This window comes from Fusarium falciforme, chromosome 4 (genome assembly GCF_026873545.1).
Source record: "Fusarium falciforme chromosome 4, complete sequence".
NCBI lineage: Eukaryota > Fungi > Ascomycota > Sordariomycetes > Hypocreales > Nectriaceae > Fusarium > Fusarium falciforme.
In genome coordinates, this window is record NC_070547.1 from 4603235 (window position 1) to 4615707 (window position 12473).

General features: G+C 52.4%; 4 protein-coding genes across 4 annotated transcripts; 2 read left to right on the forward strand and 2 right to left on the reverse strand.

The window, feature by feature from the left end:
* Positions 1-2038: 2038 nt before the first annotated feature.
* NCS54_00611400 (Hypothetical protein) lies at positions 2039-2746 on the reverse strand (the record flags this gene model as incomplete). The annotated part of the gene is made up of 3 exons (XM_053151587.1): positions 2513-2746; positions 2218-2459; positions 2039-2168 (listed from the first exon to the last, which is right to left on the reverse strand). The coding sequence occupies exons 1-3, from the start codon at positions 2678-2680 to the stop codon at positions 2039-2041; spliced, it is 540 nt and encodes a 179-aa protein (XP_053007562.1). The 5' UTR covers positions 2681-2746.
* A 307-nt stretch (positions 2747-3053) lies between these two features.
* On the reverse strand, positions 3054-4927 carry NCS54_00611500 (FAD-binding FR-type domain-containing protein; the record flags this gene model as incomplete). Its single annotated transcript, XM_053151588.1, has 2 exons — positions 3054-4734; positions 4782-4927. 2 exons carry the CDS (start codon positions 4925-4927, stop codon positions 3054-3056), a joined length of 1827 nt encoding a protein of 608 aa, XP_053007563.1.
* Positions 4928-6127: 1200 nt separating this feature from the next.
* On the forward strand, positions 6128-6928 carry NCS54_00611600 (Hypothetical protein; the record flags this gene model as incomplete). The annotated part of the gene is made up of 2 exons (XM_053151589.1): positions 6128-6589; positions 6638-6928. Exons 1-2 carry the CDS (start codon positions 6191-6193, stop codon positions 6926-6928), a joined length of 690 nt encoding a protein of 229 aa, XP_053007564.1. The 5' UTR covers positions 6128-6190.
* A 778-nt stretch (positions 6929-7706) lies between these two features.
* NCS54_00611700 (Hypothetical protein) lies at positions 7707-12086 on the forward strand (the record flags this gene model as incomplete). The annotated part of the gene is made up of 1 exon (XM_053151590.1): positions 7707-12086. One exon carries the CDS (start codon positions 7707-7709, stop codon positions 12084-12086), a length of 4380 nt encoding a protein of 1459 aa, XP_053007565.1.
* Positions 12087-12473: the final 387 nt, after the last annotated feature.

Consider the following 12473-nt stretch of genomic DNA (forward strand, 5'->3'; position numbering starts at 1 on the left):
ATGTACGAGCACAACTCTTACCTACCTACACGTGTTCCATTGCTTCTAACTGTGCCTGTGAATAGACATTAACCCTACCCAGGCTGCTGTAAATTGAGGTTGAGCTAATGATGATTATGGCATTGGCCACAGGGCATGGAATCGTGGAATTGGAACCAAGGCGCTTGTTGTTATGGGATGAAGAGCTCAAGTGCTGCTTGACTGGCCGTGAAGCCATCAACAGGGACAAGGACAACTAAGATCTGTTCTGTGATCCTTGTATTCAGCCTACCCAAGTAGTTACATAGGAAATCAGCGCTCCCAACCGCCACCTTACACGGCCTGTGACAGCGCAACGCACGCAACCTATTCCCACTTCCCATCCCGGCCCGCTGATAACAGCTACCGCCGAGGTACCCGGTACACGCACCACGGCCAGGGTTATTGGAGAAGAGAAGAGGAGGGAGCTCTCGGATTGGGCCTGGCCGACACCCAGGCCACCTGTCTTTGCCCTGATGGAAGCGGATCACGATCGGTTCTGGATGCTTGACTGGCCGCGAAGAAGGGGCCCCGCTGACCCCATGAAGGTCTGAAAAGGGCCTGAAAAGTATAAAGAGCTTCTTTGGGTGCAGTAAGCTTAATAGGCTGGTTCGTTGGGAGTGACCTTGTCGGAAGTGATCTCTGTCTCTTTCGTGATTCGACCGCAACAGGGCCATGTATCATGAGAGCACTGCGTCACGACCTTTATTGACGACCTCGGAGTCGTGGTCTTTGAGTGGGAGGGCACACCGGGTGATCTGAGCAGCTGTGCGCGCGCATGCTGTTGAAGTTGATCTGGATAATGTCCCCAAAGAGGTTATCAGCCACGATAGCAAAAGGCATAGTTATCAACACATGTCGGCATCAAAATTCAATCCCAAAACAACCTGTTTTGTCGCTGCTCTTGTCGCCATCATCCTCCTCTTTGTTGTTGTTGTTGCTGCTGTGGCTGAGACCTTCTTTTGGAAACGCAAGTCCACAATGACAGGTATGCTCTCCAGTGTTGTTGCTGTCAACGCCGTCATCTTTTCCACAGTGTTAGCATTGGGATATGATGCTGTGAAGTGTTGATGTTTTTTTTTTTTTTTTTATTATAGCAGAAGCCCGGCCCTTGATGGGATAACTGAGCGAATAGATAGCCGTTGTCTTTGCTGTTGCTGTTGCTGTTGCTGCTCGTAGAGTTCCGAGAAAGGTTTGCCCTAACGTCGCAGTGTCAACTGTTGTTGAGTAACGCGACAGGTCCAAAGAAGCCATCGGCCGCAATAACAAAGAACACGGTTCGTAGCGGTGATCTTGTTCCAGGATCCCACGTGGAGTAGAATTTGGCGTGTTGTGACGTTACTTGGTGAATGTAACAAGGTGCCATGATGGCCAGAGCCAACCTAATGCGTGTCTTCGAGGTCACGATCGAGTCTCCGCTCATCATTCGCCCAACGTTGTTCGCTCCTGACACAAACTTGGTCACCACTTTTGAGCAGGCAGGGGCATTTCATAGGCACCCAGGTAGGAAGCCATTCACCTTGTCACGTCCCCATCTCGATGGATCAAGACGCCTTGAGGGTAGAAGTTGTCGACATTGCTAGAACGGAGAGTAGGCCGCCTTTTATGACCATTTGCGAACAAGGTTTGTTGGTGTATCATGCACCTGAAAAAGCTTGTTAGATGCTGCCGCCTGCCGTGTTAAATGCCGTTTGTTTTGATGCCTTTGTGTTGAGAACCATCTTGCTTGTTAGGCAGCCATGATTTGCCCTTCAGTAGACCAAAGTGCAACAAACAGCTTGAAGGTGGTCGTAGAGATTAGCACTTTGAATGATGTGAGACCAAGCTCAACCGTAATATTAGTCTACCTTCTCTCTGTCTCGAAAATATCATCACGTTTCTCGTGACCGCCAGTCGTATGCTCAAAATGCAAAACGCCGATATCTGATGGTTGTCGTCAAAAAAGCTGTCTTTGAGTAACCGCGTGTGTCGATGCCTGTCCTTTTCATATCTCCCTTTGTCGTTCATTACTTCTGCATCGTCATAGTATACCCATCTGATGCCAAGGATCATTTCTCCTCCTTCGTCGTCTCTGTCTTCTTCTTGCTGCCCGTCTAGCATCACCGGAACAATCCACACATCCCCAAACCGCAAAGATCAACCTCCACCCGCTACCGCACCGTTAGCAATGAACGCAAATCAAAACGGGAGGAAACGTACACTACGGCGATCAGGGTCCAGAGGGCCATCATGATCCACTTCTCTTGACGACGCTGCTCCGACGTCTTTTCTGGTGAGAGGCTGATGTTTGATACCCACATCATGATGATGCCGCCGACGCAGAGAGCCATGGAGAAGAGATCGTGCAGGACTCTTCGTGACGCGGCGAGGCGCGGGACTACCATGGAGGCGTCGGTGGTGGCCAGCATGTCCCAGCTATCATTGAGCATGGCGATGGCACACTACACTGTGTTAGTCTTGCGAGAAATACACATATTTTTCAGGAAAAACTTACACCTATGGCGCCTGCGACGACGACCTGGTTCTTTGATGGCCACTCCTTTCCCACATACGCCAGCATGAGCACGGCAGCAAGGCTAGTCAACCACGCCACCAGCCTCACGCCCGCGTTGAGCAGGGCGTACACCCTCGGCAGAGGACGCTGCCTTCGACGAGGAGGCATGAGCGATCTCTTCCGGGCATTTATTTTATTTGATGAGAAGTCGGTCAAGACTTGAAAGTAGGTGAAGCCGGCCGAGGTTTGTTTTGGGTGATTGAGGCTGGAAACAACAAAAAGAGGGGACGAGGTTTCGCTAGACGTGTGCAGCCAATCAGAGACGGGAGCAGCTGGCAGGGGCAAGGTGGGTGGATAAGGGAGGCATTCCAGGCTGGTCTGGAATTAAGAAGCAAACATTGAATTGTTTGGTAAATGGGAGAGGCTGGTACTCGGTAGATAGTTTCATCATTATCTGTTAAGCTGTCGTTACGTGTTCAGTGCTATTCTCTAACATGCACGTCCCAGGATATCCATGATATCAGTATCAACAACATCCCTGTTAGAACGAGTATTCTTCAACATGCAATCCAATTCCCTGAGCCCCTGTCCCCTTGTGCACCGCCCTCTCGTCGCTTAAGCGGCTCACGCAATTCCTCGTCCGTGCGACAATCTCTCGCCCGCCGCAGACAACGACCCCCGTCTCGCCCCAGGCCTGCTCCACGGGTTCACGGATCAGGGCCTCGATATCAGGTCGACTCGTGTATTGGCGCATGAGATCTGGCGTTGCTGAGGAGTCGCTGGAACATGCCTTTTCGTCTGGCGTCTTTTCTGACGGGGCGCTGCAGCAACAGCCTGTCTTTGTAGGCTGGATCTCGTCCGAGTCGCTTTGGCTTTGAGGCTCCGGTGAAGCAATGGGTTTACTGGCTCCTGTTATTGCAACGTGGATGCTCACTGTCACGCCCTTGGCCCTCACCATTCGCCCTGCTTCCTCGGCCCTCTCGACGTAATACTGGATCTCCTCTGATGTCCTGGCAACCAACACCACCTCTACTCTTCGCGTACAGTTGACCTTTTGTGCGTCGGCCACGCATTCAAGAATGGGAATAACAAAGCTCGCTCCGGTTGATGCCCCAATGAGCACCAGCGTCTCGAAAATATCCCATCGCGGAGGAACACCATAGGGCCCTGATACGAAGCCCGTGAGTTCTGATGATGGGTTCTTGGTCGCGTATTGGTGAATTCGTTTCGAGAAGCCGTTATGCGCCCGGACGACCAGCTGTATGCTGTTGCAGCAGCATGTGCCCTCGATTTTGTGTGCGCAGGCGATGGTGTAAGGATGGGCCTCAAAAGGTCCCAGACGAGGAAGCCAGAGGTAGATGTGCTGGCCAGCTTTCCACTCAAAGTGAACATCCTTGATCGTAATGACAGTTGTTGAAGGCCCGACGACTCGGGCAGCCACCTGGTGTCCCAGATGCTTCATCCCCTGGCAAGCTGACCCATTGGGTCGAATGCGGACATTCTGCCAAAGTAAGAGTATCCATCTCATGGCGCGGTCAAACACAAGAAACGAGATGCTCATCCATAGCAACCACCGGGCGTTTGCAGGGATATGCTTGTGTAACAACCACAGCATGATGATGCTGGTCAGGACATGCTGAGCAACCCAAATCTCGTACGAAAGCCTCCGAATAGGCACGATGCCTGTAACAACGTTCCAGAGTAGTATCGCCCAGGCTGCGAGTCCGTACTTGACCAACGGCATGATCTCAAGGGCATAGTCGAGGAACTCAGCGCGAACCCACATGGTCCAGAAGTGAAAGCCGTGGACCGTCGCTGTGACAAACATGGTTCGCGCAACCCAGCGATGCAGCCAGTTGAGTCTTTCATGACTGGTGCCGATGAGGAAACCAATGACGTTGACTTTTGTCGAGAGGAGGTATAGTAATGGGAACTGCGTGAGAGTTACCCAGGCGTTGCGATATCCGATGCGCTCCCAGTAGTATACGTCGTTCTTGGAGACCTTCCAGCTCATGAGGTAGACGATGACAGCCCAGTAGCAAGCGAGAACGCATATTCGGCCAAGAGGAAGTGGTGTAGCCCATTGAAGACCGCGGAGGCGGATGTAGTACTGCGGATGGCCCATCTCGCGGATTATGGCGGTTGCTGTGGCCCAAGCCTGGCTAAGAGGTCCATGAGGTCGGGTAGGATGGTCGACTGATGGATCGCGACATGCTTTTAGTCTGTTCGAGTCAGTCTGAGACGGAAGAGAGCGGAGGGTGTTGTTCACCTTTGTCGAGCATCCAGGTAGTTGATGCCGCGCACAGCGGCGAGGGCACCGACGACGCCAGCGATGGAGTACCAATATCCCCGGGCAAAGGCATAGTTTGTCTCCATGCCCAGGCCGGGGTCATGATGCATGTGGTCCATATCCATGGTGGGCTATGATGGACTTGAACCAGGGATAGAAGTGGTCGTTTGCAACGCGGGGACGACCAGCGTCTTGAAAGCAAGGTGTGATGTCGGTTGAAGAGGTCTAGATGGAGCGCAAATGCAGATGCTTCTCAGATAATCATTGTGCTGTGGACCTGTTCATGACCGCTGCGGGGAGTGTAGCAATTGTCCTCGGCTGGGTGATGTGCCGAGCAGTGACTGTGTGAGTGAGTGAGAGTGATTGAGCAGGTTGATTCAGCTGCCAGACTGGTGGTAAGCAACGACGAGACACGGAAGACGGAGGAGCCGTAGAAGAGAAGTGCTGATGTCGGATGTAACTTGAAGGAACCCCGCGAGGGACGAGACAGTCTCGAAAGATGGTGGTCAATTTGATAAGCCGTGTCTGATATTGGCACTGGATCTAGACCATGCGGATTGGCCACGGCAAGAAACACAAGCGTGAAAGACCAGGAACTCGGGTAAAAATCCACCAAAATTAGTCGATATTGCGCCTCTTTTCCCACGATAAGTTGATCCGTCTCATCCGTGTTTCTACTGTAAATATGCCGTGTAGCCGAGCCAAAAGCCAGACTCTTTCAAGTCTCTCGCAAAGGAAAATGCCCTCACTCTTGCACTAGAGATGGGAAACTTGCTCAAACAGCCTCAAGGCCCGTGCACGCGGCTCTTGATTGGACCCTGCGCTTTAGCCCCCGGCTTTGCAGGGGTGTCCTTCTTTGGGGTAACGGCCTCCACCATCAAGGTTGACGATGGATGGTTTGTGAGAGCTTCGCTTGTGTCTTGCAGTCGCTTGTATTCCATGGCCATTGAGATGTAGATGGTGACTTCCAGAGAATGTTGAGGCTTGAAGAGAATAGATGCACAGAATACTTCCTCAACTGACGCATCTATAAACATGATCCATTGGCGCCATCATGTCTTCTCGTCGCCTCAATGACGTACTTCTCATGATGACCTCGAGAACCGAGTCCAGACCAATTCACTGCTGCAATTATGATGCACACCCTTGCCCCGTCAAACATGAACCACACTCCCTCCTGTCCCGTCAATTAACGAGCTGAAGCCACTAACGCGCTTGACCCGTTCTCAGGCACTTGCCAACACTGCAGTAGCCTCTGTTGCCGATTTCCGCAGCTACAAAAACTCTCAGCCACCCACCTTCATCTCGCATCACCAACTCCCTCTCATCCTCGTCTCTCTCGCGTCCTACCACCTTGCTTTTCCAGCGCTTCTTCCAAAACCACCACAATGCGCTCCTCTCTCCTCCTCTCCGCCGCCGCCCTCTGTGGCATCTCCCTCGCCCACTTCGAGCTCAAATACCCAGACTCGATCGGCTTCAAGGACGACGACGAAGACAAGGCCCCCTGCGGCGGTTTCACTCCAGACCTCTCCAAGGCCGACCTCGTCGACTTTCACGTCGGCGGCGAGGCCATCGCCGTCCGCTCTACCCATCAGCAGGGCAACTGGCTGTTCCGCGTCACCACGGACGAGAAGGCCGATGGTGACTGGGAGCAGCTGTTTCCTATTGTTCAGCAGAGTGGTCTTGGCGATTTCTGCCAGCCTCAGGTTACCGTGCCGGAAAAGTATGTTGGCAAGAAGGGATGGGTGAATGTTGTTTCTTCTGCCGTCGATGGTCTCCTCTACCAGGTACGTATCTCCTCGCCCAAAATGACCACCGTTTTTAACGTTCAACAGTGCATCGCCGCCAACTTTGTCAAGGGCAAGGCCGAGCCCCCCAGCGAGTGCCGAAACGCCTCCTCGGTAAAGGCCTACTTCACCGACGACAAGGCTCTGGAAGCTCTCGTCGGCGACAGCAGCAACAGCAGCTCTGAGACGGGTTCTTCAAGCTCTTCTGCCACCAGCTCGGCGGCCTCGTCCACCGAGTCTGCTGATGCTGCTGCGGCTCTGCAGGCGTGGTCTTCAAGTGGTGCTGGGTTCATCACTCTGCTTGCCATGGCGTTTGCTGGAGGTGCTTTGATGGTTTAGATGGGAGTTAATGAATGGAATGTACTCGTATTTGCAAGCGAACAATTCGAAATGGGTCTTTGACAGATACTGGCTGTCTCATTGCAACGTGCCCGTAGCTCTACCACCAGCACCATATGACTTCCATCGCCTCAACATGCGATGACGATATTCATAAGCACAACTCTTTAACCGCCATCCCAACGCCATACCAAACCCCTTCCGGCCATGATCCACGCCGTCTCACTCCTTCACCCACGTTTTTCTCCACAGCACCCTGGATCATTGGACAATGGCTATCGCGGCGCGGTTGGTTCTCTCGCGAGAATTCACACCGCTGAGGGGTTCTTCTCTAAAGCTTCAACTCTTCACTGAAGCTATCCAGAGCTTGGTGTGGTTGTTGAAGTGCGTTCAATTGACCATCGCGACGCCATTGAGTCCGTTTGTTGTGCTCCAATGGATCGTTTTGTCTCTTGTCTTTTGTGCTTTGTGTGAATTTTTTGAGTTAGGAGCCCCGTGTTGTTTGTATCTGGTACGCGACCGTTGAGCGCTGAACCTTTCGGCTTCAGTCGAGTCTCTATACTTTTGTGTTGCAGGGCAATTGTCAATGTCAGTAAACTCAGCCTTGACTCACCCTTTCCCTTCTCTTTGGCTTTTCTTTCAAACAATTTCTCTTGCACTTTCCCCAACCGTTCAAATCGCTGGAGTTTTTCTATTGACACACACAGGCTGCCAAACCAGCATATCAACACAACACCGCTATCAACGCAAGCATCTTGTCTATTCGGCATCTTTCACAATGGCGTCTACAAACATTTCATACATCTCTGGAAACTCCAGGCAACTCTCTACCGATTCGGTCCTCGCGTTTGACCAGCAGAGCTTTCAGACCTGGGTGAGCTCACTATCCGGGCGTGACGCTGGAATCCTCCTCGCCCTCAACATCACCTCCTTTATCATTTTCCTCGTCTACGTATTCCTAAAGCCTCTACGATACCTTACGCCGAGATGGCTCAAGCCTTTTGCCCAGGAGATTGGCCTTCGTCAGAAGAATGGCAAGCGGTGGACGTTTTGGACGGTTTGCTTGATGGTCATTAGCTTTCTGGGGCTCGCTCTGGCTGTTAGCTCTGCTATCCTCAACCCTCGACTACCTATTTCATTTCTGGATATTGTGCCATGGACTGTTGCGGTGCTCATTACGCTATTCGACCGTCCTACAAAGACCCCGAGGTTGTTGTTCGTTCAGTATCTCCTCATGACGTCGGCAACACTCGTCATTTGCGCTGCTCACTACATCAACTTCAAGACAATCAACCTCAACGTCTTTCAATCCCTTCGATTTATTTTGACGCTCGTCGCTATTCTCATCATCGGCAATATGCCTCTTCGAAATCAGTCCTGGGGAGCTTCAGACATTGGAAGCTCCAAACGCGACCCTACCAACCTCCTCCGCAGCCCCGAAGATAACCTCACCCTCTTCCAATTCTGGACCGTCACTTGGGTGTATCCTCTTGCTAAAATCTGCCGCAAGCGAGAGATTTCTGTTGAAGATGTTTGGCAGCTGCCTCACGACTTTCAACATTTTCGACTATACATGGCCTTCCGCGAGCTCAAAGGCAAACTTCTCCCATGCCTCATCGAAGCCAACGGTCTCGACCTCTTTATCTCTACTCTTCTCGCCATTGTTGAGCGCGTCTCGGAAGTATCCAATCTTCGTCTTACGAGCAAGCTGTACCGCGCTCTCGATGACAACGACCCTGCAGAGGCTGGTCTCTGGTGCGTGGTGATGCTCGCCATCGACACTATCCGTCAAGTTTCAAAGACTACTTCGGGATGGTACTCTCGCAAGGCGTATGAGCGATGTCGTGGGGAGACGTTTATCGGGCTTTTTGGTAAACTCTTGACTCGTGCTGTTCCTGGGTCTGAGATGACCGAGAAGGATCCTTCTGCGGGAGATGATCAGGTCAACGCTCATCCTACTCGTCTGGACAAGGTCAAGCAATTCCTCAACGGATGCTTCGGTCGCAAAAAGTACAAGCCCATTGTCACAGAAACCTCGAGCAACCAGGCTTCCAACGCCAAGGTGGTCAACCTGGTCCGCGGCGACACCTACGAGATATCGCAGCGGTTCTGGGAGTTCCCCAAGGTAATCGCCCAGCCCATCAAGGTCATCGTCACCGTTTACTACCTCATCGACATCATGGGTTGGCCTTCATGCGTGGGCTTCGGTTTCATGGTCCTCTTCCTCTGCTGCAACTCGCTCCTCGTGAAGCAGGTCATCAAGCTGGAGCGACAGCGGACTGCTCACTCTGATCGGAGAGCACAGGCTGTGGCGCACTTTGTTGAGGCCAGTCGTCCGCTCAAGCTAAATGGGTGGACTTCTTCTTGGAGTGAGAGGATCATGAGGTTTCGTGATTTGGAGATGAGGAAGCGTCTACACATTTCGTTTGTCAATGCTGCCATTTCGACGATTAACGTTCTCGGAGGAGCTACTTATCCTTTTGCGAGTATCTGTCTTTACACGCTTGTCCTTGGACAGGGTCTTCCCAACGATGTCATCTGGCCTTCGCTTCAACTCTTTGCGCAGCTCGAGTCCGGGACAAAGGAGGCATTTGACTTGATCTCTGCTTACTGGAAGGCTACTATTCCGGTCGACCGAGTCAACAAGTACATGTCTGAACCCGATAGAGACGAAGACGCCTTTAGCGGATCCTCTACCAAGGACATTGAACTCTCCGTCGCCTCCTTCTCGCGACCTGCTACTGAACACCTCGTCCTCAGAGATCTCACCCTCAAGATTACTACCGGTCTTACTGTTGTTAGAGGCAAAGTCGGTTCTGGAAAGTCTAGCTTGCTTCTTGCAATTCTCAACGAGATGGAGCATCGAAGTGGTTTCTTCTCCCGACCCGATGAACCTATTGCATACGCTCAACAGCTCCCCTGGCTGCAGAACAAGACGATCCGCGAAAACATCATTTTCCACGAACCCTTTGACTCAGCAAGATATCGAGATGTCATCAATGCATGTGCCCTCGTTCCCGACCTTGCGACACTTCCAGACGGTGATCGAACCAAGCTTGAGGAGGGAGGTATCGGTCTCTCTGGGGGACAAAAGGCTCGCGTGGCTTTGGCTAGAGCTGTTTACAGTCGTTGTCGTATTCTTCTTCTAGATGACCCTCTTGCTGCTCTGGATCATGATACTGCGAGATCTATCGTTCAACGTTTCCTTCGAGGACCTTTGGCAAAGGATCGAATCATTGTTCTTGTCACGCATAGAGATGATTTGGTTCTTAAGCATGCTGATCAGGTTATCGACATCACCAACGGTTACGCTCACATCCTGACCCCCCAGGAGCTTAAGGAAGAGCTGGAGCACCCTCATCACGTCGACTCAGGCCCTGTCGGAACTCAAGCCCACGAGATCCCCCAAGATCACCCTGCTGAGGATATCCCCGGAGTCAAGGATGTGCCGGAACAGGTTACTGAGACTGGCGCCATCCCCTTGTCCATCTACACCAAGTATATGGGTGCTGGTGGATGGCATCTCTGGATCTCTCTGGCCGTCTTTTACAGCTTCTCTCGGTGGTGCGATATTGCTCGAGCTGGTCTCCTCGAAGCATGGGGATCCGAGTCTGTCAACCTCGAGGATTCGGTGACAAGTGGTTACTGGGGTCTTCCCGATCCTGGCCAACATCCTTCTCCCTGGCTCGGTGTCCTTGGCGGCCTCTCCCTCGCGCAGATCGTGTCGTTCGCCATCGCTCAGATCCTTCTGGCATCCATCAGCATCAACGCCGCTCGCGGACTGTTCAGGATCGCCATCGAAAAGGTGAGCAAGGCTTCTTTCCAGTATCACGACACGACTCCGACTGGACAACTCAAGAACCGCCTGATATCCGACATGGGCATGGTGGACGGTGGAATCCTGGCCCCTCTGGAAGCGTTTGTGTACAACCTCATTGCTCTAGCTTTGAGTCTTGCTGCCATCATGACGCACCAGGTTTTCCTCGTGATTATCCTGGTTGCTGTGGCGCTCTTGTTTGTCTACTTCTTCCGGATCTACGTGCCTGTTTCCCGCTGTCTTCGCCGCATGGAGATGAGATATCTCACTCCGATTATCGCCAACATCGGTGTCATGCAGGACGGGCTGGTTACGATCCGGGCGCTCAAGGTTGAAGGTCGGTTCCAGGACAGGCATCTCGAGGCGGTCGACGACTTTCAGAAGCAGGACCACTTCTTCTGGAGCATGGCCTTCTGGCTGGACTGCAGACTCGGCATGTCGTCAGCCGTGATGCGAGCCGTCCTGGTCTTGTCGATGGTGTACATGGGGACACCAGCAAGCGCCGTCGGTTTCGTCTTGACGCAGACAAACATTGCCATGAGTGCTGTTCAGCAGCTGTGCGAGAAGTTTGCGTCTCTCCAGTTGGATGCTGTATCTCTGGAGCGAGTTGATGCGTTGAACCGGATTCCTGAGGAGCCGAATGGTGATATCGAGCCGCCAAAGGATTGGCCCAGGCCTTGCGATGACGTCTACTTCGACTCCATGTCGTTCAAGTACGACGATCATCTTCCCTCTGTCCTGGATCGTGTCACGTTCGAGATCCCCGGTGGTTCAACCTGTGCAGTCCTCGGTCGAACTGGATCAGGCAAGTCAACCCTCGCCAACGCTCTCTTGGCAACGCGAGCCCCTGCGGAGGGCTCTGTCAAGATCGGAAGCGTAGACCTCTCACAGGTTGATCGCACGGCTCTACGTAACCGCGTCACTTTCATCCAGCAGGATCCGACTCTCTTCCCCGGCACGTTGCGCGATAATATCGATCCATCCGGGGAGTTTTCGGATGAAGAGTGCACCAATGCCATTCACCGGGTTCTTGGTGAGGAATGGAGTCTTGACTCTCAAATTGACGCAGGAGGCAAGAACTTGAGTCAAGGACAAAGACAGTTGGTTGGTATCGGACGAGCTGTCTTGCGGAGGAGTGGACTGGTGATCCTAGACGAGGCCACCGCGTCCATCGATCGTGGTACCGCAGCGACGGTTCAGCGCATCTTGAGACAGGAACTAAAGAACAGCACTGTCATCACGATTGCGCATCGTCTAGAGGCTGTGGAGGATGCAAACTGGTGTTTGCGTCTGGATCATGGAAAGGTTGTCGAGTGTGGACCGGCGAGGAATCTGAGGTAGAGATCTGGTCGAATGTTGGAGGAGTGGTGTTGTTTGTTTTCTTCATGCCAAACAATTACAATGTTCGTTGCGTCAAAAGATCATATACCTTGTTTGGTCTTTCATCTGCAGCCATCAAAGAGAACGGTTGCTTCATCATCCACCTATAGAGGCTATCACCCTTGTGAGGCAGTATCTCAACGGGCTCGCGATCTCGAAAGCCCTTCCGCCAACCTCGTCGACTCGTCGTGCCATTCCGAGTTTCTGTTTTCCCGCAAGAGGTATCTTGACTTTGTCGTCATGCATTATCGCTCATATACTTCAGCCTCTGGGTGGTTATCGTGAAAACTTCAGAAGCTTATTCTGTTGGGAATGTCGCCATCATGCATAAGAGCTATAAACGCGAAT